This window comes from Cetorhinus maximus, chromosome 7 (assembly GCF_964194155.1).
Source record: "Cetorhinus maximus chromosome 7, sCetMax3.hap1.1, whole genome shotgun sequence".
NCBI lineage: Eukaryota > Metazoa > Chordata > Chondrichthyes > Lamniformes > Cetorhinidae > Cetorhinus > Cetorhinus maximus.
The window spans coordinates 144,202,415-144,225,605 of NC_135885.1; the positions used below are offsets into that span (position 1 = coordinate 144,202,415).

Below are 23,191 nucleotides of genomic sequence, written 5' to 3' on the forward strand. Positions count from 1 at the left end.
ATAGAAAATGTATGATGTTAAAAAAAAATCAAATATTGACATGTGCCTCTGTCACATGCATCCCAACCAAATATCATTACAACAGCACAACAATCCTGAAAAATTCTTGGGCGCATCTTGCTCCTAAATTAACCCCAATGGCATGAAACAAGTGACAGATGTTTGAGCACATCTGACTTAATGCTTGTTTCAAAAACAAAAATAGCTGGAAAAACTCAGCAGGTTTGACAGCATCTGCGGAGAGGAAGACAAGAGTTAACATTTCGAGTCCATTATGACTCTTCTTCAGAACTCAATGTTTGTTTCTGTGCTTACGCCATCCGTTTCCTCTTTCAACACTCCTGACAGCTTTGCTGAAACTGCCTCCTGATTCTTTACTAATTTCAGCCTTTTTTATTCTGAGCGTTGACAGTAACTGATGTCACCTGACCACACAAATATAATTCTTACAGGAGAAAGAAGAATTTTTTAAATTAAATTTATTCATGGGATGTGGGCTTCGCTGGCTGGGTCAGCATTTATTGCCCATCCCTAATTGCCCTCGAGAAAGTGGTGGTGAGCTGCCTTCTTGAACCGCTGCAGTCCGAAAATTAACATACTGAACAACTAATACATACGTTTATCTAGAACATAGTTTTGAAAAGTTTGGGCTGAACAAAGTCCTTTTCAATGTTAATTTTGTTCTCTCTCGTTCAATTTACAGATGCCGTGATTTGATCCAAAACTTCTCAGGATTCAGGTCATCCATTTCACGGTAGATTGCGTTTACAATGAGCTAGCCCATATCCCTTGTAAATTGAAAATTAAATAATTTAAAGAGCTGAATGGGAACTGCATGTCTCAGGGTTAATACGCCATTGCATGCACAGCTGGATTACAGATCAGAAACCTCATGGATTGTCCACTCTACACTTCCAGATATTTGACAAAGAAGAATTCACCGCTACTAGACAGGACTATCCACCTCACACAAAAACACAAAAGCCTTGCATTTATATAGCACCTTTCACAACTTCAGGATACCCCACAGCACTCCACAGTGAATTAAACGCTTTTGAAGTGTAATCACTATACTAGGAAACATTAACAGTGGCCGATTTGAGCACAGCAAGATCCCAGGAACAGCAATAACCAGATAATCTATTTTTGTGGCGCTGATCGAGGAATCTATATCAGTGGGGTGAACTCCCGTGCCCTTCGTCAAAGGAATCTTTTACATCCGCCCGAGGGGGCAGGCAGGACTCTGGTTTAAAATTTCATTTGCAAGATGGCACCAGCGGCACTGCCATACTGCACTGGGGTGGCAGCCAGGACCTTAGTGCTGAATTGTCTGGAGTGGGATTGGCACAACCTCTGACTCAGAGGCTGCTACCATGAGAGAGAGAGAGAGAGAGGCAGAGAGACACAGACAGGCAATCAGCTTCTGCTAGCTGACTTACAGGGATGGAAGTGGTGTGGGGGTGAGGGAGGGGATTGAAATTTTGGCTGGGGCATAATGTGATTGAGGCTCCGGTCATTACACCCACTCCTAATTTTCCCTCTTATTTACATCTCTTTGCCAAACAGCTATTGTGTGGCAAACTTAAAGAGTGCATTCCTCTAACTACTATCAGCTTTTTCAATAAATGGCAAATTTTTATTGGCCATTTCGGTGGGGCACTGGGAAGGGGTCCCGTGGAGTTCGAAAGAGTGAAATTCTTTCAGATAACACTAAACATAAATTGACTTCAGATGTGGGCTGTTCATTGCCTATCCACGAGGCAGATTGCGGGCGAGAGTCTATTTCCATGTGATATGATCAAGAATAAAGGCATTAATCAATGGTGCAAAAGGGCTGTGAACGAGAGGGCACATATTTAAAGTCATTGGCAAAAGCAACACAAGGACAAATTTTTTTTTACGTAGTGAATGGTTAGGGTCTAGAATCCCTGCCTGAGAGTGTGGTGGAGGCAGGTTCAACTGAAGCATTCAAAAGGGAATTAGAGTGTTATCTGTAAAGGAAGAATGTGCAGGGTTACGGGGAGAAGGCAGGAGGATGGCACTAAGTGAATTGCTCATTCAGAAAGCCAGTGCAGAAACGATGGGCCGAATGGCCTCCTTCAGCACTGTAACAATTCTGTGGATCTGCTGCTGAGATTTGAAGTGATCATTCTCAAAAACAAACACGTAGTTTGTGTTTTTAAAAACGTACATTGAAACATGCTTTTTGTTTTCTTGAGCATCCAAAAATTTGAAAACTTTGAAATAGAATAAAAAGTACAAATAAGAAAAGGGAGCTTCTGAAAAAAAAAGTTTATGAATTACACCTTCCAATGAGCCAGGACACATCTTGTGTCTAAGCTCTAGTTTTTACAGTTCTTTCCCCAATCACCTTTAAGCAGGGTGGTGAACCTTCAACATCTGCCCATTCCTCACACAAAAAAAATATTATCATTCCTGAGGACGGCAAGACATTTCTGAAAAGCACTTGAATCATAAAACCTGGTGCTGACACGTGAAAATATTACAGAAGCTCAGGGGTTGTCTTGCAAATTGCCTCTACCAGATGTGCACTGCCATATGTCTGCTTGTGGCATGAGCAGCAAGGGAGGTTTAGCAATGGGAGGTGCAGGTATGACAACTTCCACAAGAAATAATTCTGCACTCATTCTCCACCCAAGGTGGAAAGTAGTATCAGAAATCTGAACAGAAATTATAACTCTGCTTCAAGGCTCCAGACAGAAGGCAATGACTTATTATTTTTATTCAAGGTGGTTATGTGGAGGGGAATGACTGGGATCGAATTCTCAAAGATGTATTTTACAGCTCCTTGGTAACACAAGGCAACTATGGTAACCTTGTTCTCATAATGGAGCATTCTAAGGCAGAGAAAGTTAATGGCTGTCACTGTGTATGAGACAGCTTAGGCAGATAAAGACTCAAATTTTCAACATCCGCAGGATTTTGCCTTAGGATAAAGCATTAACTGTACGCACACTTTTAAGATCATGAAAAAAAAAATACTAAATAGAATTACTGCTTTAAAAAAAACTTTGGATGCAATAGGATCTTTGGGTCTCCCTTAAGCAAGCCTGCGAGGAGTGGGAAAAGTTTGTGGTGGTGCAAACACAAGTGGAGACAGAGGTTTAAAACGCTTCCGTCAGTTTCACATTATTGTCCAGGAGTCAGAATTACTCCCAGTAACAAATTTTCCCCGATATTTACCTGGAGGAAATGATGGCTCATTCAATAGCGGATGCTGGACATGCAGTCTGACAACACAGGAGGCAGTGCAGGGGTCAAGAGAGGGGCAGATGGACTTGCCAAGCTGACCTCTCTCACACACAATGGCCCAGTATCAGCTGTCACTAACTTAGCGGCACTCTTGCCTGGTTCAAGTTCCCCTCCAGGGCCTGAGCACATACAAAAAAATAAATCAATGCTGACACTCCAGTGCATTTCTGAGGGAATGCTGCACTGGTTTAGGTGCTGCCTTTTGAACGAGACATTAAACGGAGGCCCTATCAGCCTGCTTGGGTGCATGTAAAAGATCCCATGGCACTAGTTCTCCACGGTGTCCTGGCCAATATCTAACCCTCAATCAACATCACAACAAACAGATGATCTGGTCATTATCACATTGCTGATTGTGGGGTCTTGCTGTGTGCAATCTGGCTGCTACATTTCCTACATTACAACAGTGACTGGACTTCAATAAGCATTTCATTGGCTGTAAAGCGCTTGGAGGTGTCCGGAGGCTGTGACAAGCGCTATATAAATGCAAGTCTTTTCCTTCCTTTTGTGACAACAAGCAGTAGCGTGCAGATTGGGAAGAGAATGGCATCTCGAAGGATTTCAGTGATGACAGTGTGGGGCACAAGCCATTGCAAGAGCTGCTCTGGTGAGCAATGGATGGGTAAAAGAGGAACTGAGTGAGGGCAGCTGCACTGAGCTGGACAGCGTAGGAGAGACCGTGTGGGAGGAAGGCGGTGTGGTCAGCTGTGCCAGAGATTGTTGGGATGGAGCCTCTGTCTGCGCCAAATGTGGCCAATAGTTAAGAGGGGCAGGGCAGGGAGTTGGATAAGACCAAAAGACATAGGAGCAGAAATTAGGCCATTCAGCCCATCGAGTCTGCTCCGCCATTCAATCATGGCTGATAAGTTTCTCAACCCCATTCTCCCGCCTTCTCCCTGTCAGTTAATAACTCGAGCAGGCTAACCAATTTAAGACAATCAGTCGGGCTTGTAACATGCCTCATTTACACTTGCTAGAAGCAACATACATTCATACACAGGGACCCGGCCTCCAAAACAAAAGGAATATGTTCAAGCCATGTGTTTTTTTTTTAAATTAAGTTACTCAGGAGCTTGGAAGCCTATGGTTCCCATTGTTGCTTTCCTCATGGCAACGCCTCAGCCAGAGTCAACTTGCCAACCAATCAGCACCCTTTTCTCCTGTCGTATAAATTGTTGCGATCGTTTGAAATTTGGCATTCTTGTGCTTGTCCTGATGAGTGCAAGACGAGAAGCTTCGACAACATGTCTCTCCTTTCAGCAATATGTCAGGAGTTCCTGCTTTCCCGGCCCTCAATCGGATCCACCAGGAGGTCAGCAACAACATATCAACCGTATCTCAGTGGATGGTAGAGTCAGAATGCTAAGGATTAAAATCACACTCCAGAGACTTGAACACAAAATCTAGGCTGACACTCCAATGCAGCACTGGGGAATTAGTAGAAATTATACAGAAATACGGAAGAAAGAAAGATTTGTATTCTATAGCACCTTGACCTCAGAACATCCCAAAGCCCTTAGCCATGTACTTGTGAAGAGTAGTCACTGCTGTTATGAAATCCACTTATCTCGGTGTTCCTGTACATTAAATTAGCAGTCTGGGGAGATTGTAACATTTAAGGTACAGGATGTTCAAATGCTTGTTACATTGGTTCCTGCCTCATAACAAGGGTGGGATCCTCTTGGAGCGTTATGGCAAATCACCAAATTCGGTTCAAGGGTCAATGGCGGGAGTTCGGAGTTAATCAGTTGAGGAGTCAGCTAATAAAAGTGTCACAGAGACAGGGACAGGCAAAGGTCCCAGCTAAGTTAAAAGAAAGGAGCAGAGAAATAGCCTCCAAGTTAGAGAAAGGGCTGTAAGGAGCAGACTTTAAGTAAAGAAGGCCTTCAGGGCAAAAGTACCCCTATGGAATACTCGTGTGCTGCTTGGCATGGCCATAGCTCTGAAAGTGTGCTTGGAAGGTGAAGCTCGAGTGTACTCGGAGATCCAGGGGAAAGGAACCTAGGAAGGTGAGACTGAAACCTTGCGAGGTGGGTTATCGTTGGAGTCATTTGAAGAGTGACTTTTGGAGAGAATTCCAAGGAGAGATCTTGAAATGTGGAGATTAAAACCCTTGTGAGAAAGGCAATGTTTCAGTGAGACTGTGAACCAACCAACATGACAAATGTCTGGGTGGGCTGTCATGAAATCCACGGAAGCTGGTTTGGTTGCATCTGTCATCTATTGTGTACTGTGATGTATCCGACCACAGTTTGTCTGTTAATTCACATGTACCTCATACGTACCCTGACTATTAGAGTATAAGATAGATATTATAAATTGTTTTATCTTTCTGAACTTGTATAGTAAAGTTTATTTTTGTTTGTTCAAAACTTGTGGAACTTGTGACTTCATTCACTTTGTAAGCATCTTGATTCTAAAACTTTAAACAAAACATTATTGGTTCCCAAACAGATCGCAACACCCACATGACCCAGGGTCTGGCCAAGGACATTAAAACTGTTGCAATCTTAAGAAATGCCACACTCAATTTTATGCACAGCAAGCTCCCACAAACAGCAATGTGATAATGACCATATCATCTGTTTCAGCGAAGTCAGTGGAGGAATAAATATTGGCCAGGACACTGGGGAGAAGACCCGTGCTCTTCTTTGGAATGTTGTCCAGGAATTTTTTTTTTTTACATTAACCAGAGGCAGCTGGGCCTCAGGTTTAATGTTTCAGGTGACTGGTCATCAGGAACATCACCTCAAATCGTGAGAAAGATGGAGTGAAATGCAGGATTTTTACTATAGCTTCAGCTACAAGGAAAATGGAAGGCTATGTTAGGAGAAGCAGGATTCCTTCTCAGGCCCTCCATGAAATATCTGCAAATGTAATTAGCAGTGGATCCTGACTGCAGATTCTCTGGCAACTCCTGGGTCACCAGAGCCCAGACAACTAGCACAGATGTAGAAATACTCCGATTTTATGGAGAATTATGCAAGACAATGAAATCAATCCTAATTAGGAGGGGGGGGAGTGGCGGTGGGGAATGGAGATGTCATTGCTGATTATATCAAGGACTTCAAATGCTGGCCCACAAATAATAACTTTGCAAAGAACAGAAGTACCACATGGCTCAAAGTGTTCAGGAAGCACAGCTGAATTGTATCTCAATACTGAAAAAAAGTGGAACAACAGCATCAGGAATGTTGACATGTACAACTCATTTAACACCAGGCAGGTCAGATTATAAGAGAATACGCTGGTCTTAGATTGTAGATCTCCAGAACAAGGATGACAGATAGAAACTTAGCTTGAAGTGAGATCGGCCACACAAAACACCAAAATTTACTAAATAAACAAGAAAAAGGGGGCTTGCATTCAGATAGCACCTTTCATGACCTTGAAATGTCCCAAAGTCCCCGAAAGCCAATGAAATACTTTTTGAAGTGCACTGTTGTACTGTTGGAAACATGGCAGCCAGTTTACACACAGCAAGATCCCACAGACAATGTGATAATGACAGATAATCTGTTTTCTGCGACATTGATTGAGGGTTAGATATTAGCCAGGACACCGGGGATAACATCCCTGCTCTTCTTTGAAAAAGTCCATGGATCTTTTGCATATGCCTGAACAGGCAGATGGGCTAGTACAAGGGTTTGTAAGGGTTAACGTGTGGGACTGCGTAAATAGCACCTCCCATAATGATGTAAGAGAACACAGGATGAGGAGTCAAGGGGGAGAATGTTCATGACTCCAGCAATGTAACACCTAGCCATGGATAGCTGTACATAGTTCATCGTAAACCAGTTATTATTTGAACATGCCAACAGCTCAGTAATCATTCCAAAGCTAGACTAACCAACATATAACAATAGATGGGGCCTTGGTTTAATGTCTCATCCAAAAGGTGGCACCTCTGACAGTGCAGCCCTTCCTTGGTACTGCTTTGGAGTGTGCGCCTTGATTTTTGTGCTCAGGTCCTGGAGTGGGACTTGAGCCAGGAACCTTGTGATTCAGAGGTGATTGTGCTACCAACACACTAATAAATTTTCCAAACTTTGCAAGAAAAAAACAAGAAAAACACCTTAAGAAGAATATTGACTCCCGAGTAGAGGCAGCCTGAAGAAGCACCAAAGATTATTCTCAAGAAAACAAATTACTGGAAGAAATTCAATTTCGAAAATCAATCCCTAGTTATGGAATAGAGACTCTTATATCATACCTCTGCAAGGGATCAGATATTTTTTCTGATTCGCATGGCATACAGATTTCCAGTTTTATAAAGGCCAGTTTTCCATCCATTACTGCCTGACTCCACAGAAAGAATGGAAGGAAGGAATAGGGGCCAAAGAAGGCAGGTCAGTCCTCTGAGGCTGCTTCAACCTTCAATAGAATCATGGGTGACCTTTGGCCTCAATTCCACCTTCCTACACCATCCCGATATCCCTGCACCCAAAAATTTATCAACCTCTATATTGAATATACTCAACAACTGAACATCCAGAGCTCTCTGGGGCTGAGAATTCCAAAGATTCACAATCCTTGGAGTGAAGAAATTTCTCCTCACCTCAGTCCTAAATGGCCGACTCTTAACCCTGAGACTGTGACCCTTAGTTCTAGATTCCACGTTCAGGGGAAATATTTTCTCAGCATCTACCTGGTGACTCACCTTATGAATTTCATATGTTTCAATGAGATCACCTCCCATTCTTCTAAATTCTAGAGAGTATAGACTTAGTCTACTCAACTTCTCCTCATAGGACAATCCCTTCATCCCAAGATAAGGCATTCTGGGACTTATAGTCAATAGTGACACTACTGTGTTCTGGATGTTGGACGCGAGAATAAGGGAAATAAACACGTGGCTAAAGGAGTGTTGCGGGAAAGAGGGGTTCCATTTCGTGGGGCACTGGCATCAGTATTGGAACAGGAGGGATCTGTACCGTTGGGACGGTCTCCACCTGAACCGATCTGGGATCAATGTTCTAGCGAAAAGGGTAAATAGGGTGGTCAACAGGACTTTAAACTAGAAAGTGGGGGGGAAGGGTAAAACTCCAAGAAGTATGACTAATGGGAAACAAAGCAGCAGGTTAGCATGTGGGGGGGGTGGATTCAACTTCATGGAAAATTATGAAAAAACTGAAAAGAAAGGAGAGCCCAGGAGAGGCTATTAAAGTCTCCAGAACACAAAATAGGACAGAGTGTTTGGAAAGGGCTAGGAATCTAACTTCAAGCACATCAGATAAAGGGACGACAATGAGAAAGGGGACGGGAAATACAGGACTGAAGGTGTTGTATCTGAATGCACGCAGTATACGAAATAAAGTAAATGAGCTTGTGGCGCAGATTGAAATTGGCAGGTATGATGTGGTGGGCATGACAGAGACATGGCTGCAAGGGGATCAGGACTGGGAGCTAAATATCCAAGGATATACATCCTATCGAAAAGATAGGTAGGTTGGCAGAGGGGGTGAGGTTGCTTTGTTAGTAAGAAATGAAATTAAATCGATAGCAAGAAATGAAGTAGGGTCAGATGATGTAGAATCTGTGTGGGTAGAGTTGAGGAACCGCAAAGGTAAAGAAAACCATAATGGGAGTTATGTACAGGCCTCTGAACAGTAGTCAGGATGTGGGGCACAAGATACACCAGGAGATAGAAAAGGTGTGTAAGAAAGGCAAGGTTACAGTGATCATGGGGGATTTCAATATACAGATAGACTGGGAAAATCAGGTTGGTAGTGGATCCCAAGGAAAGGAATTTGTGGAATGTCTACGCGATGGCTTTTTGGAGCAGCTTGTGGTGGAGCCCACTAGGGAAGAGGCAATTCTAGATTTAGTGATGTGTAATGAGGCAGATTTGATAAGGGAGCTTAAGGTGAAGGAACCCTTAGGAGGAAGTGACCATAATATGATAGAATTTACCCTGCAATTTGAGAGGAAAAAGCTGGAATCAGATGTAACGGTATTACAGTTGAATAAAGGCAACTACAGAGGCATGAAGGAGGAGCTGACCAGAATTGACTGGGAGATGAGCCTAGCAGGAAAGACAGTGGAACAGCAATGGCAGGAGTTTCCGGGAGTAATTTGGGAGACACAGCAAAAATCATCCCTAGGAAGAAGAAGCATACTAAAGGGAGGACGAGGCAACCATGGCTGACAAGGGAAGTTAGGGACAGCATAAAAGCTAAAGAGAAAGCATACAATGCGGCGAAGAGCAGTGGGAAACCAGGGGATTGGGAAGCCTACAAAGACCAACAGAGGACAACTAAAAAAGAAATAAGGAGGGAGAAGATTAAATATGAGGGTAAACTAGCCAGTAATATAAAAGAAGATTGCAAGAGTTTTTTTAGATATATAAAGGGTAAGAGAGAGGCAAAAGTGGACATTGGGTCGCTGGAAAATGACGCTGGAGAAGTAGAAGTGGAGAACAAAGAAATGGCGGAGGAACTGAATAGGTACTTTGCGTCAGTCTTCACAGTGGAAGACACGAGTGACATCCCCAAAGTTCAAGAGAGTCGGGGGGCAGAGGTGAGTATGGTGGCCATTACCAAGGAGAAGGTGCTAGGAAAACTGAAAGGTCTGAAGGTGGATAAATCACCTGGACCAGATGGATTACACTCCAGAGTTCTGAAGGAGATAACTGAAGAGATAGTGGAGGCGTTAGTGGTGATCTTTCAGGGATCACTGGAGTCAGGGAGGGTCCCAGAGGACTGGAAAATCGCTAATGTAACCCCCCTGTTTAAGAAGGGAGTGAGGCAAAAGACGGGAAATTACAGGCCGATTAGCCTGACCTCGGTCATTGGTAAGATTTTAGAGTCCATTATTAAGGATGAGATTTCAGAATACTTGGAAGTGCATGGTAAAATCGGGCAAAGTCAGCATGGTTTCATCAAGGGGAGGTCATGCCTGACAAATCTGTTAGAATTCTTTGAGGAGGTAACGAGTAGGTTAGACAAAGGAAGCCAACGGATGTTATCTACTTGGACTTCCAGAAGGCCTTTGACAAGGTGCCGCACAGGAGGCTGCTCAGTAAGATAAGAGCCCATGGTGTTAGAGGCAAGGTACGAGCATGGATAGAAGATTGGCTGTCTGGCAGGAGGCAGAGAGTGGGGATAAGGGGGTCCTTCCCAGGATGGCGGCTGGTGACTAGTGGAGTTCGCAAGGGTCAGTGTTGGGACCACATCTTTTCACTTTATACATTAATGATCTAGATGAAGGAACTGAGGGCATCCTGGCTAAGTTTGCAGATGATACAAAGATAGGTGGAGGAACAGGTAGTATTGAGGAGGCGGGGAGGCTGCAGAAGGATTTGGACAGGTTAGGAGTGTGGGCAAAGAAGTGGCAGATGGAATACAACGTGGGGAATTGTGAGGTCATGCAGTTTGGTAGGAAGAATAGAGGCATAGACTATTTTCTAAATGGGGAGAGAATTTAGAAATCTGGAGTGCAAAGGGACTTGGGAGTCCTAGTCCAGGATTCTCTTAAGGTTAACTTGCAGGTTGAGTCGGTAGTTAGGAAGGCAAATGCAATGTTGGCATTTATTTTGAGAGGACTAGAATATAAAAGCAGGGATGTGCTGCTGAGGCTTTATAAGGCTCTGGTCAGACCACATTTAGAATATTGTGAGCAATTTTGGGCCCCGTATCTCTGGAAGGATGTGCTGGCCCTGGAGAAGGTCCAGAGGAGGTTTACGAGAATGATCCCAGGAATGAAAGGCTTAACATGTGAGGAACGTTTGAGGACTCTGGGTCTATACTCGATGGAGTTTAGAAGGATGAGGGGGGATCTGATTGAAACTTACAGAATACTGAAAGTCCTGGATAGAGTGGATGTGGGGAAGATGTTTCCATTAGTAGGAGAGACTAGGACCCGAGAAACTTCTTTAGCCAGAGAGTGGTGCATCTATGGAATTCATTGCCACAGAAGGCTGTGGAGGCCAGGTATTTAAGACCGAGATAGATAGGTTCTTGATTGGTTAGGGGATCAAAGGTTACAGGGAGAAGGCAGGAGAATGGGGTTGAGAAACTTATCAGCCATGATTGAATGGCGGAGCAGATTGGCCTAATTTCTGATCCTATGTCTTATGGTCTTTTGGACTTGGCTGGGATTTGTAAAGGAAATATTATTTTTTCCTAATATTACTGTGGGATACTTTAAAGCAGGCTTGTGTGGTGTGTGCGTGTGACTAATTTAATTAAACTAAAGATGGTCACACTGCGAGGTTCGAATCAAAGGGGGTCAAGTATATTGAAAAAAACAGGCATTTTGAAATGGAGATGGGTAAGCGAAGATGAAGTCTCAGCAGATACAACATGAATGGAATTTGCATTTGTAGATAAGCTGAGAGGTTGCTTGAATTTCAAAGAGACATGATAAGATGTGTTACAATTGGCAAGATAAATTAAGGCAAAGTTATTAAGTTTATTTTCCCAAAAGTGCTGGCCATAAGGACAACATCATGAAAGGTTTTTATATTCTGGGAAAAAGTAACCTCCCAAACAAGAGAGAGACAATGGGATTTCCAGATCAAAAGGGAGAAAATACATTTAAAAGAAAGATGGAAAGCTGTATGGCGAGTGGCCCTGTGAGATCTTGAGAGGTGGACTATGTGAAATAGACCTGTGAAAAGCAGCCTCTAGCCACCCCAGAGAAGTGCTGGTTTGGTTCAGAGTGCATGGTTTTGTTAAAAGCCTTGGGGTTCCATTGCCAAGTGAGAGGGAGAGAGAAGCTGCAAAATACCTACCTTATAGCAACAATGTGTGCTTGTGGTAATACTGCTGGATGTTTTATAGATTAAGAATCTATTTGGACTGTTGCCTGAAAAGGGGTGGGTTATTGGGAGTCTAGTTAAGTAGAAATCTTTTGTGAACTGTTAAGACTAAGTTTAACTGTAACCTTGTGTGTGTAACTTTTTCTTTTGTTAATAAATGTTTTAATTTCATCTTTAACATTTCCAAAGGTGATAGTGGACTCTATTTCTGACTTCAGTGCACAAACCTTCTCATAATAAATACTAATTGCAAAATTGTTGAGATAGCTTGGCCAAGTTTCCCTTGGGATTTGGTCAGCCTGGCAAATACCGCCTGCCATATAACAGATTCTACTGCAAGGCAAAGCCTGGGTCTACAGAGGGACCTCAATCTCCAGATGACAAAGTGAGGCTGGAGCTGTACTCTCTTGCCTACACTGGCTCCCAGTTTTAAAACTCTCATCCCTGTTGTCACGCGTGACCCAGGTGAGCAACAGCACCTGGAACACCCCCTCCCCCGCCAACTACCCCCCACTTCCCCATGACCCTCCCACCCCAGCCTCTCAGAGTTGGATCAAGTTCCACTCCAGGGGTTTAGGGCTTGTTTTTTCCGTGGGCTTTGGGGCCCCAACATTGGGACCAACTGGTGGTCCCGAGCCCGTGCTCGCTGAGGGCTGGACTGGTTCGATTTTAAAATCAGAGACTGCTTCCTCATTGGAGGCCAATTAAGGACAACGGGTGGACTGTTAACTCTGCAATTCCAACCTGTGTGTCGGCAGCTCTGTAGCCGTTAGTGGGAGATGCGAGGGTCATGGAGGCAGGTCAGAGACCTCAGATATGAAAATAAATGAAAATATTGGGGGCTGGGGTTGGTAGGGTGCAGCCCTTTGGACGGCCTTTGGAGTCGTGAGGGTGATCTTCATTGCCCATGGCCCCCTCTTTGGGCCACTGAACCACTGGCTCCAATGGCCCTCAGGGCTGCTGCAGTGAGGCCGCCACAATGAAGCCGTTGGCCTCCCCAGAGGGCGGAAGCCAACACACCATCAGCAAAATGCTGGGGGCCCCGTAAAATGACCTTTAACTATGCAAATTGGCTTCCCAACTCTCTGGAGCGATCAACTGACCCACCTTGCAGCCTGCTCTTGGGGGAACTATCCCCAATGGCAGGACAGAAACAGGAACCAATCCCGACCCAGCCCCCTGCCATTTTATTGTGGGGAATGAACCAGGCAATGGCTGCCCCCTAAGCTTTAGTTCAGCTGGAAAAGGGCCATGCTCCTTCTGTCTGCAATGAACAGAGCCCTGTGTGTGTGTGAACATATGTAGCTTCTAGCATGTGTAAGTGAGCCACACTGAGTTCGACTGATTACACTGACAACCAATTTAAAAGTTATTCAGAGCACAATCAGAATTGTTTAGCAAGTGTTGTCCAATCGTGGAATCATATCTAATATTTTGATTTTTGTAAGCATGGGCCGGTTGGGTATGATCAGTGCTTTGCCTGTTGCAAACAGCCAAAGGGACATGCTGTTTAATACGATCCTCCAGTCTTTGGGATGTACAGTCCACAGACCCAGCATCACACCGGCACTGAAATTCATATCCCACCTTACTCATTTATGAGATAGGCAGAACGTCTTTTGGCTTGACGGCAGCATCCTGGTCGTGGTGAATACCACTCATCGCTACTGTATAGTGAGTGCGCAATGGCTCCCTTCACCCACTTGCTAAACGATCCCAACTGTGCTAAGAATTACATGAAAACTAATTTAAGATAATCAGCTGGGCTTGCAGTGTGGTTCACTTACACATGTGAATGCTAGAAGCTACATACATCCACACGGCGGGCTCTGTCCTTTGCAGACAGAAGGAACATGACCATGTATTGCGCCTTTCCAACTAAAGGAAATCTTGGGGGAAGAGCCATTCCTTGGTTCATTCTGCACAGCAATGCCTTGACCAGAGTCCTTCTGCCTGGTTTGAATTTGAAAAGCTGGCAGTTAACTGTTCCCTGGTGCATTCTCCATGGCAACGGCTCTACTAATTAGACTCCACTTGCCGACCAATCAGCACTCTCTTCTCATGCAGTATAAACTGTTGTTCCCTTTACTGTTGGTATATCTTGCCAACTATCCTGATGAGCTCAAGATAAAAACTTTCAACAGCAGGTTTCTTTTCTTAGTAACGCTCAAGTTCTGTATTACCAAATAACTACATTATCACAACAAAAACAGAAAATTCAGACCTCTGAAGAGTCTTACAAGCTCGAAACGTTAACTCTTGTCTTTCTCTCCACAGATGCTGTTAGACCTGCTGAGTTTTTCCAGCATTTTCTGTTTCGTTTCAGATTTCCAGCATCCACAGTATTTTGCTTTTAACTACATTATCACGTTGCTTTCTGTGGGAGTTTGCTCTGCACAAAATCGTCTGATATAGTGACTACATTTCAAAAGTACTTAAATTGACTGTAAAGAGCCTTAGGGCATCTTGAAATCATGAAAAGCACTACACAAATGCAAATGTTTCTTTTAATTGTTTTCAAATGCCTCCGTGGCCTCTCCACTTACCATTTGCAACTTCCTCCGGCCCTACAGCCCTCCGAGATCTCTCCGCATCTCCGATTTTAATTGCTCCACCATTGGCGGCCGTGCCTTTAGCTGCCAAGGTCCCAAGCTCTGGAATTCCCTCCCTAAACCTCTCCATCTTCTTTAAAACACTCCTTACAACTTAATTCCCGGTTCAGAACTGGACATGCAATGCAGCACGGACCTGTTCTCCAATGCATACAACAACTTTGGCCTTATGATGAGGAGGAAGAAAACTGCAGCAATGTACCAGCCTGCTTCAGGAAAGCCCCATCATGAGTCAATCCATGACTAGAACCTGTCAGCATTGGATAAGTTCACTTATCTGGGCAGCACACTCTCTTGAGCTGTTTATTTGGATGGTGAGGCACATGCAAAAACGATCAAAGCCAAGTGTAGCCTTTGGCAGATTTCGAACAGAGGAGTAAACCTGCCTATTAAACAAAGTCTGTAGAGCAACAGTCCTGCCCTCTCCATGCGGGATTTGGACTGTGTGCCAGTTCGTGCCAAGAAGCTCGACCACCTTCACTTGAGCTGCCTTCAGAAGCTTCTGAAGACCAGGTGGCAGGACAAAAGACCAGACACCGAGCTGCTCACCCGAGCTGGCTTGCCAAGCATCCTCACCATACCGAGACAGTCACAACTGAGCTGGGCTGGTCACAGAGCGAGAATGCCTGACACTCGCTGACCAAAGCAAATCTTCTATGGAGAGCTCGAGTCTGAGGTGGGCACTTACGGTGATGAAGGGAAGCACTACAATGACACTCTGAAGGCTTCACTTAAGAGTTTTTGTTATGTTTGCTTTCTGACACCATCCCCAACTCCAATGTTGGAGCTGATGTCCCCTTCTGGGCGCTCCCAACCAGAAGAAATAATTTCTTTCTATCTATCCCATAAACTCCTGAAACAATCTTAAGCCTCTTGATTAGATCATCCCTCAATCTTCTATACTTGGGGCAATGTTTTGCCTGTACAACCTGTCCTCATAATTGAACACTTTTTAATAAAACAAAATACTGGAAAATCGAGTTGTTAAAACCATAACAGACCTAGTTCATTAAATCCACTGTAGCCCAGCTCTTGCCTGGTGAGCCCAAGCTCTTCAAGATCCACGCATTTAAATCCAAGTGGGCACTGGTATCCCTCTCCATCTGGTGAGCAGTGGGTGTCCGGGATAGCCAAGTTGTTCCAGGTCACATTCCTATAAAATAGAAGGAATATTAATTTCACCTTTACAGCAACATCATTCAAACCTGCACAGCAATAAGGGTGGGAAGGGTGGGGGGGTGGTGGGGGGAGGTATTACCACACAGACCATTTCACCAATCTCCAATACATCAAGTGTAAAGCACAGAAAAAGGCCATTTGGCCCATTTGGTCTATGCCGGTGTTTATGCTCCACACACCCCTCTTCATCTCACCCTATCAGCATATCCTTCTGTTCCTTTCTCCCTCATGCGCTTATCTAGCTTCCCCTCAAACACATCTATACTATTCATCTCAACCACTCACTGTGGGAGCGAGTTGCACATTCTCACCACTCTCCAGGTAGAGAAGTTTCTCCTGAATTCCCGATTGGACTTATTCATGACTATCTTATATTTATGGTCTCTAATTTTGGCCTATTGAACCTCTTCATAATTTGACAAATCTCTACTTGTTCATCTGTCAGCCTTCTCTTTCAGAGAAAAAAAGGATCCCCAGCCTGTTCAAGCCTTGCCTGGTAGTTATAGCCTCTCAGACCTGGAGTCATCCTTGCAGATTAGTGCTTGTAACACCTGCTTTCCACCACAACCCTGCTCTTCAAACACACGTCCCAACGGCCTTTTGAAATGAAGCCAGAAAGAACATGTTCAATATGCAAAGTACAGGGCCCTGTGTGCGAATTTATTTAAGTGAGCCACAATGTGAGCCCAGCAGATAATCTTAAATTGGCTGCTAGTGCAATTCTTAGTACACTCAGGATTGTTCAGAAAGTGCTGTCCAATCTCAGAATCACATTTAATATTGGACACTATGTTCCCAGTTTGCAAGTACGGGCTGGTGGGGTACAGTCAGTGCTTTGCCTGTTGTGAACATCCAAAAAGGACATGTTGTTTGATGCAATCCACCAGTCGTTGGGACGTACATACCTAGCATCACACCGGCACCGAAATTCATATAGCACATTACCCATTCGTGTGGTGTCCAGAATGTCCTTTTGGCTTGATGGCAGCATCCTGTTAGCGGGGAATACTACTCATGTTGCTACTCCACAGTAGCAGAGTGAAACGACTAGCTTCACTCTGTTGACTCAAATTTTTGAGACACCTTACCCCACCAAGGTAATCGAAGGTAGACTGTGGACACTTCTCGGACTGAAAGTGGCGGCTTTAGGCCCATTCACGAGTTTGCGCGACATACAGTGAGGAATGATCAGATCAGGGTAACCATTATTCCGTAGGATACCTTTGACGCGCTCTACTTCGGTATCAAGTTTGCAAGGTGAGCAAATTGCTTGGGCCCTATTTACGAGGTTACCAAAAAGGCCAATCTTGTAGCGCATAAAACTGTAGGAATCCCAATGCATATATTGACTAGTGAAGGTCAGCTTGTGGTAGAAAGTATTGGAGAACCCCCTGGCAGAATTCTCAACCAGTACATCAATGAAAGGAGTTCATTTGACTGCTCCATTTCAAAGGTGAATTTGAGCGCAGGATGGAGCCCATTAAGGTACATATGGAAATTCTTACATGCAGCTGCAGATACAAATATAGCAAATGTATCATCTGCCTATTGGAAAGATGCAAGGAGGTTGGGTGCCATTCCATCAAAGGCGCATTTCTCACAGAAACCGACAAAGAGATTAGTGAGAGCTGGGCCTAGAGTGGATCCCATGGCAACACCAACTATTTAGGCATACACGGTGTCACTAAAACTGAACTGACTGATGAGTTGCTGAGTTCATAAGTTCAATGAATACAGATTCAGACAATGGCGGCATGACCAGGTCGCCATGATATGGTGATACGGTGCAAATGTCTATGGCTTCCTTGTGTGGTACATTAATGAATAGGCCAGCAATGTTGAATGAGCTCCGTGGCATCGCCTCTACCAATCAGCACTCTTTTCTTACGCAGTATAAATTGTTGTTCCCCTCGATATTTGGTATTCTTGCAAATCTGTCCTGATGAGTGCAAGATGAAAAGCTTCGACAACATCTCTCTTTTCAGCAATACTCAGGTTCTGTGTTACCAAATGATTATTTGTATTAAGGAGTACAGAACCAAGAGGGAGTAAATGATAAAACAGCAAATTGGATCGCGGAATAGGTGAGAGAGGCTGAAGACCATAAGACATAGGAACAGAAATTAGGCCATTCGGCCCACTGAGTCTGCTCCGCCATTCAATCATGGCTGATAAGTTTCTCAACCCCATTCTCCCGCCTTCTCCCTGTAACCTTTGATCCCCTTACCAATCAAGAACCTATCTATCTCGGTCTTAAATACACTCAATGACCTGGCCTCCACAGCCTTCTGTGGCAATGAATTCCATAGATTCACCACTCTCTGGCTAAAGAAGTTTCTCCTCATCTCTGTTCTAAAAGGTCTTCCCTTTACTCTGAGGCTGTGCCCTCAGGTCCTAGTCTCTCCTACTAATGGAAACATCTTCCCCACGTCCACTCTATCCAGGCCTTTCAGTATTCTGTAAGTTTCAATCAGATCCCCCATATCCTTCTAAACTCCATCGAGTATAGACCCAGAGTCCTCAAACATTCTTCGTATGTTAAGCCTTTCATTCCTGGGATCATTCTTGTGAACCTCCTCTGGACCCTCTCCAGGGCCAGCACATCCTTCCTGAGATACGGGGCCCAAAATTGCTCACATTATTCTAAATGTGGCCTGACCAGAGCCTTATAAAGCCTCAGCAGCACATCCCTACTTTTATATTCTAGTCCTCTCAAAATAAATGTCAACATTGCATTTGCCTTCCTAACTACTGACTCAACCTGCAAGTTAACCTTAAGAGAATCCTGGACTAGGACTCCCAAGTCCCTTTGCACTCCAGATTTCTGAATTCTCTCCCCATTTAGAAAATAGTCTATGCCTCTATTCTTCCTACCAAAGTGCATGACCTCACATTTGCCCACGTTGTATTCCATCTGCCACTTCTTTGCTCATTCTCCTAACCTGTCCAAATCCTTCTGCAGCCTCCCCGCCTTCTCAATACTACCTGTCCCTCCACCTATCTTTGTATCATCTGCAAACTTAGCCAGGATGCCCTCAGTTCCTTCATCTAGATCATTAATGTATAAAGTGAAAAGTTGTGGTCCCAACACTGACCCCTGCGGAACTCCACTAGTCACCGGCCGCCATCCTGAGAAGGACCCCCTTATCCCCACTCTCTGCCTCCTGCCAGACAGCCAATCTTCTATCCATGCTAGTACCTTGCCTCTAACTCCATGGGCTCTTATCTTACTGAGCAGCCTCCTGTGCGGCACCTTGTCAAAGGCCTTCTGGAAGTCCAAGTAGATAACATCCATTGGCTCTCCTTTGTCTAGCCTATTCATTACCTCCTCAAAGAATTCTAACAGATTTGTCAGGCATGACCTCCGCTTGATGAAACCATGCTGACTTTGCCCGATTTTACTATGCACTTCCAAGCATTCTGAAATCTCATCCTTAATAACGGACTCTAAAATCTTACCAACGACCGAGGTCAGGCTAATCGGCCTGTAATTTCCCGTCTTTTGCCTCACTCCCTTCTTAAACAGGGGGGTTACATTAGCGATTTTCCAGTCCTCTGGACCCTCCCTGACTCCAGTGATTCCTGAAAGATCACCACTAACGCCTCCACTATCTCTTCAGTTATCTCCTTCAGAACTCTGGAGTGTAATCCATCTGGTCCAGGTGATTTATCCACCTTCAGACCTTTCAGTTTTCCTAGCACCTTCTCCTTGGTAATGGCCACCATACTCACCTCTGCCCCCCGACTCTCTTGAACTTTGGGGATGTCACTCGTGTCTTCTACTGTGAAGACTGACGCAAAGTACCTATTCAGTTCCTCCGCCATTTCTTTGTTCCCCACTACTACTTCTCCAGCGTCATTTTCCAGTGGCCCAATGTCCACTTTTGCCTCTGTCTTACCCTTTATATATCTAAAAAAACTCTTGCAATCTTCTTTTATATTACTGGCTAGTTTACCCTCATATTTAATCTTCTCCCTCCTTATTTCTTTTTTAGTTGTCCTCTGTTGGTCTTTGTAGGCTTCCCAATCCCTTGGTTTCCCACTGCTCTTCGCCGCTCCTATCTCCATCATCTTAAAGTAAATATTCATCTGAAGACCAGACCAGCACAGTTAGTATGATGGGTTTTCAGATTAACACTAAGTATAAACAGAAATAAATTTTCAACTTACTTTAGTTAAAAAACCAGGTAGTTAACTTGGAAGAAATAATAAATATTACTTAATGCTGAGCGAGAAAAGCAAAATTTACAAAATCACTGCTCACCCTGGCTGTGTATCGTTGGTTACACAATGGTAGGTGAACGTGCCAAACATCTGAACTCCCAAAATTCCATACAAGAGCAGAAAGAAGAGCAGGAAAATGGACACACTCCAGATTTGTTCTCCTGATCGCCTGTAGTAAAGCAATGTGACAGGATATAAACAAACAGTGTCTTGTTCATCATTCGTAAACCCTGAACAGACAATGATAGGGAACACCTCATCTTAGAGCTACAGCTAACAACCTGTCGGTTGCCCACTGATTTGCAAGCATGAAGATTGTCGTTTCAAATCTTACTCCAAAGAGTTGATTACAAAAATCCAGGCTGACATTTCAGTGCAGTACTGAGGGAGTGCTGCACCGTCAGGGGTGAGATGTTAAACTGAGGTTCCGTCTGCTCTCTCAAGTGGATGTGCGAGATCCCATGGCACTAATCGAAGATCATCCAGGGAGTTCTCCCTAGCGTCCTGGCTGATATTTACCCCTAACATCACTAAGAAACAGATCATCTCGTCATTATCACATTGCTGTTTGTGGGATCTTGCTGTGTGCAAATTGGTTGCCAAATTTCCTACAGTGAAGATACTTCAAAAGTACTTAATTGGCTGTAAAGCACATTGGGACATTCTGCAATCGGAAAAGATGCTATAGAAATGCAAGCTTTCTTCGCTCTTACTTCAGAATGTTTGTAATCCGTGTGCGTGGAAGTTCAAATCGAAAATAGATTCGAAATGCTCGAATCATGATGAGTGGCCTTGGGATTCGGAGCATGCTCAGCGGTGACATCTGGTCAACTATCTGAGCTATTTCAAAGACCTGATAAGTAAAGATAAAGAATTCGTAATAGAGTTTTATAGATAACTCCGGAAACCTCAAAAACGAACGCCATGAACTACTTGGCAATACCTGCAAAACCAGGGACACCCAGAGACAGAAGACCATAAACCCATCGAACACGCACCATCGGTCCTTCACATATGAGTTATCACCCTGTGAAACAAGGGTAAGCCATCATCAATAAACAGGACTGGATGAAAAAAAAACAAATACAGCTAACAATAGTCAACCTCCTGTGAATTTGACCATATACCAGAAAAGGAAAGATTTGCAAGGCTGTGAGGCAAGTGTACTGAAACAGTATTCATTGTACACTTCATTTAAAGAGCTGGCAGAGTGGGCTGATGCCTTCCATCCGTATTATTGTATAATCTGTGCTTTACTTATTCAAGCTGACTTTCTGAATGCTCACTCCCAGATTCAAGCACATGGGTGGAATGTGGCTGTGGTGAATGCATAGTTTCTCGATGCATCATCAAGTCATGAGCAAACATTTGTGGGAGAGAGAAAAAAAAATCAATCCTATTGTTTCTGTGATAATTAGATTCCTCCAATTGGAGTTGCAGCAACAGGAACATACGAAATCAGGAGCAGGAGCAGGAGTAGGCCCCTCGAGCCTGCTCCGCCATTCAATAAGATCATGGCTGATCTGATTGTAACCTCCACTCCACATCCCCACCTATCCCCAATAACCTTTCATCCTCCCGTCTGTCTGTCTGTCTGTCTGCCTATCTCTGCTTTAAGGATACTCAGGGACTTTGCTTCCACCATCTTTTTGGAGAAGAGAGTTCCAAAGGCTCAGGAGAAAAAATTTCTCCTCATCTCTGTCTTAAATGAATGACCCCTTATTTTTAAACAGTGACCCCTAGTTCTAGATTCTCCCACAAGTGAAAACGTTTACAACAATTGATGATAGTTCCCTGGTCATCATTGTTAAGACTGACTTTCAATTCCAGATTTTTTTTTAATTAATTGAATTTAAATTCCACCAGCTGCCTTGGTGGGTTTCGAACCTGTGTCCCCTGGGCCTTTGGATTACTAGCAAAAAGTGACATTACTGCTTCGCCACCGTCACCCTCTGATCAGGCCAGCATCAAGAATTTAAAATGCGTGTGAATTAGAGAGTTGCTTCTTTTTCACCTCAGTTCTCCTGAACATTATGATGCACTCAAAGTACACATTTCTGCTGTACAATGCCATAATAACCACACTGCATACACATCTGCAGTTGCTCTGAGCACAAACAGTGCTGTCAAAAGTCACTTCACCTCACACTGTCATTTTATAAAGGAGGACGATGGCCAATCTCTTGAGCAGAAGTAAAAAGCAAGTTATACACAAGAGCCATTTCCAAAGCTATAAAGGTTTTCCGCATGATTTCACATTTTGAAAAAAAAAAGAGTAAAAAACGAAAAATATTAAAAGCTCCTTCAGCATCTTTAATGTAGTAAAAAAAAAATCCTAAGGCACTTCACAGAAGCGTAATCAGACTAAATTTGACACCGAGGCACAGAGCAAGATATTAGGAGGGGAGGCCAATGCTCGGTTCAAGGGAGAGGTTTTGAAGAGCATCTTAAAAAGGAGAAAGAAGTAGCAAGATGGGCAGAATTCCAGAGCTTAGGGCCCAGGCACCTGAAGGAATGCCGGCAAAGGAGGTGCAATTAAAATTAGGGATGCTCAAGAGGCCAGAATTGGAGAAGGGTAGACATTATGGACTCAGAAAAATGTCATTAATGCATTATAACTGGCTGTCTGTATTGGGTTCGAGGGATGGAAGAAAAATAAATTGCCATGAGGGAAAAAAAAACAGAAGGAGAGGGATGTGATTGGAATCAAAGCACAATGTCTCCTTGTTTATTCTATTGGAGCATCTTCAAAGTATTGTAGGATCAGTTACTATATTTTACAATGCCATAAAGCTTTCTGCACAATTGCATATCTTGAAAATAGAACAAAAAAGGGAAAAATAGATTAAGCTCCTACTGAAACAATAAACAAACAAATATTCTTAACAAAAGCTGCTTCGGGAGGTGGCCCAGACTGAACTTGCCAGATGGCTGGTCTCATGGAACCAGACACCAGTGACCATAATGGACAGATGTCTGCATTTACTGAACACAGTATACACTGCTGATCAGAAACTTGCTGTAAATTGCACTATTTAAAGCAATGCCATTTTACAGATCTTTCAAGGAAGTAGACACATGGGAACACCACCACCTGGAAGTTCCCCTCCAAGCCACGCACCATCCTGACTTGGAAATATAT

General features: G+C 43.9%; 1 protein-coding gene across 1 annotated transcript in view; it reads right to left on the reverse strand.

The window, feature by feature from the left end:
• The window catches only part of nalcn (sodium leak channel, non-selective), a 201,302-nt gene that overhangs the window by 164,961 nt on the left and 13,150 nt on the right, over positions 1-23,191 (reverse strand). The window contains exons 3-6 of the mRNA XM_078546046.1: positions 20,993-21,076; positions 20,763-20,902; positions 20,090-20,218; positions 15,648-15,799 (exon numbers count right to left, since the gene is read on the reverse strand). Of these exons, the coding sequence (XP_078402172.1) occupies positions 15,648-15,799; positions 20,090-20,218; positions 20,763-20,902; positions 20,993-21,076 (505 nt within the window). The remainder of the gene's footprint in view (positions 1-15,647; positions 15,800-20,089; positions 20,219-20,762; positions 20,903-20,992; positions 21,077-23,191) is intronic.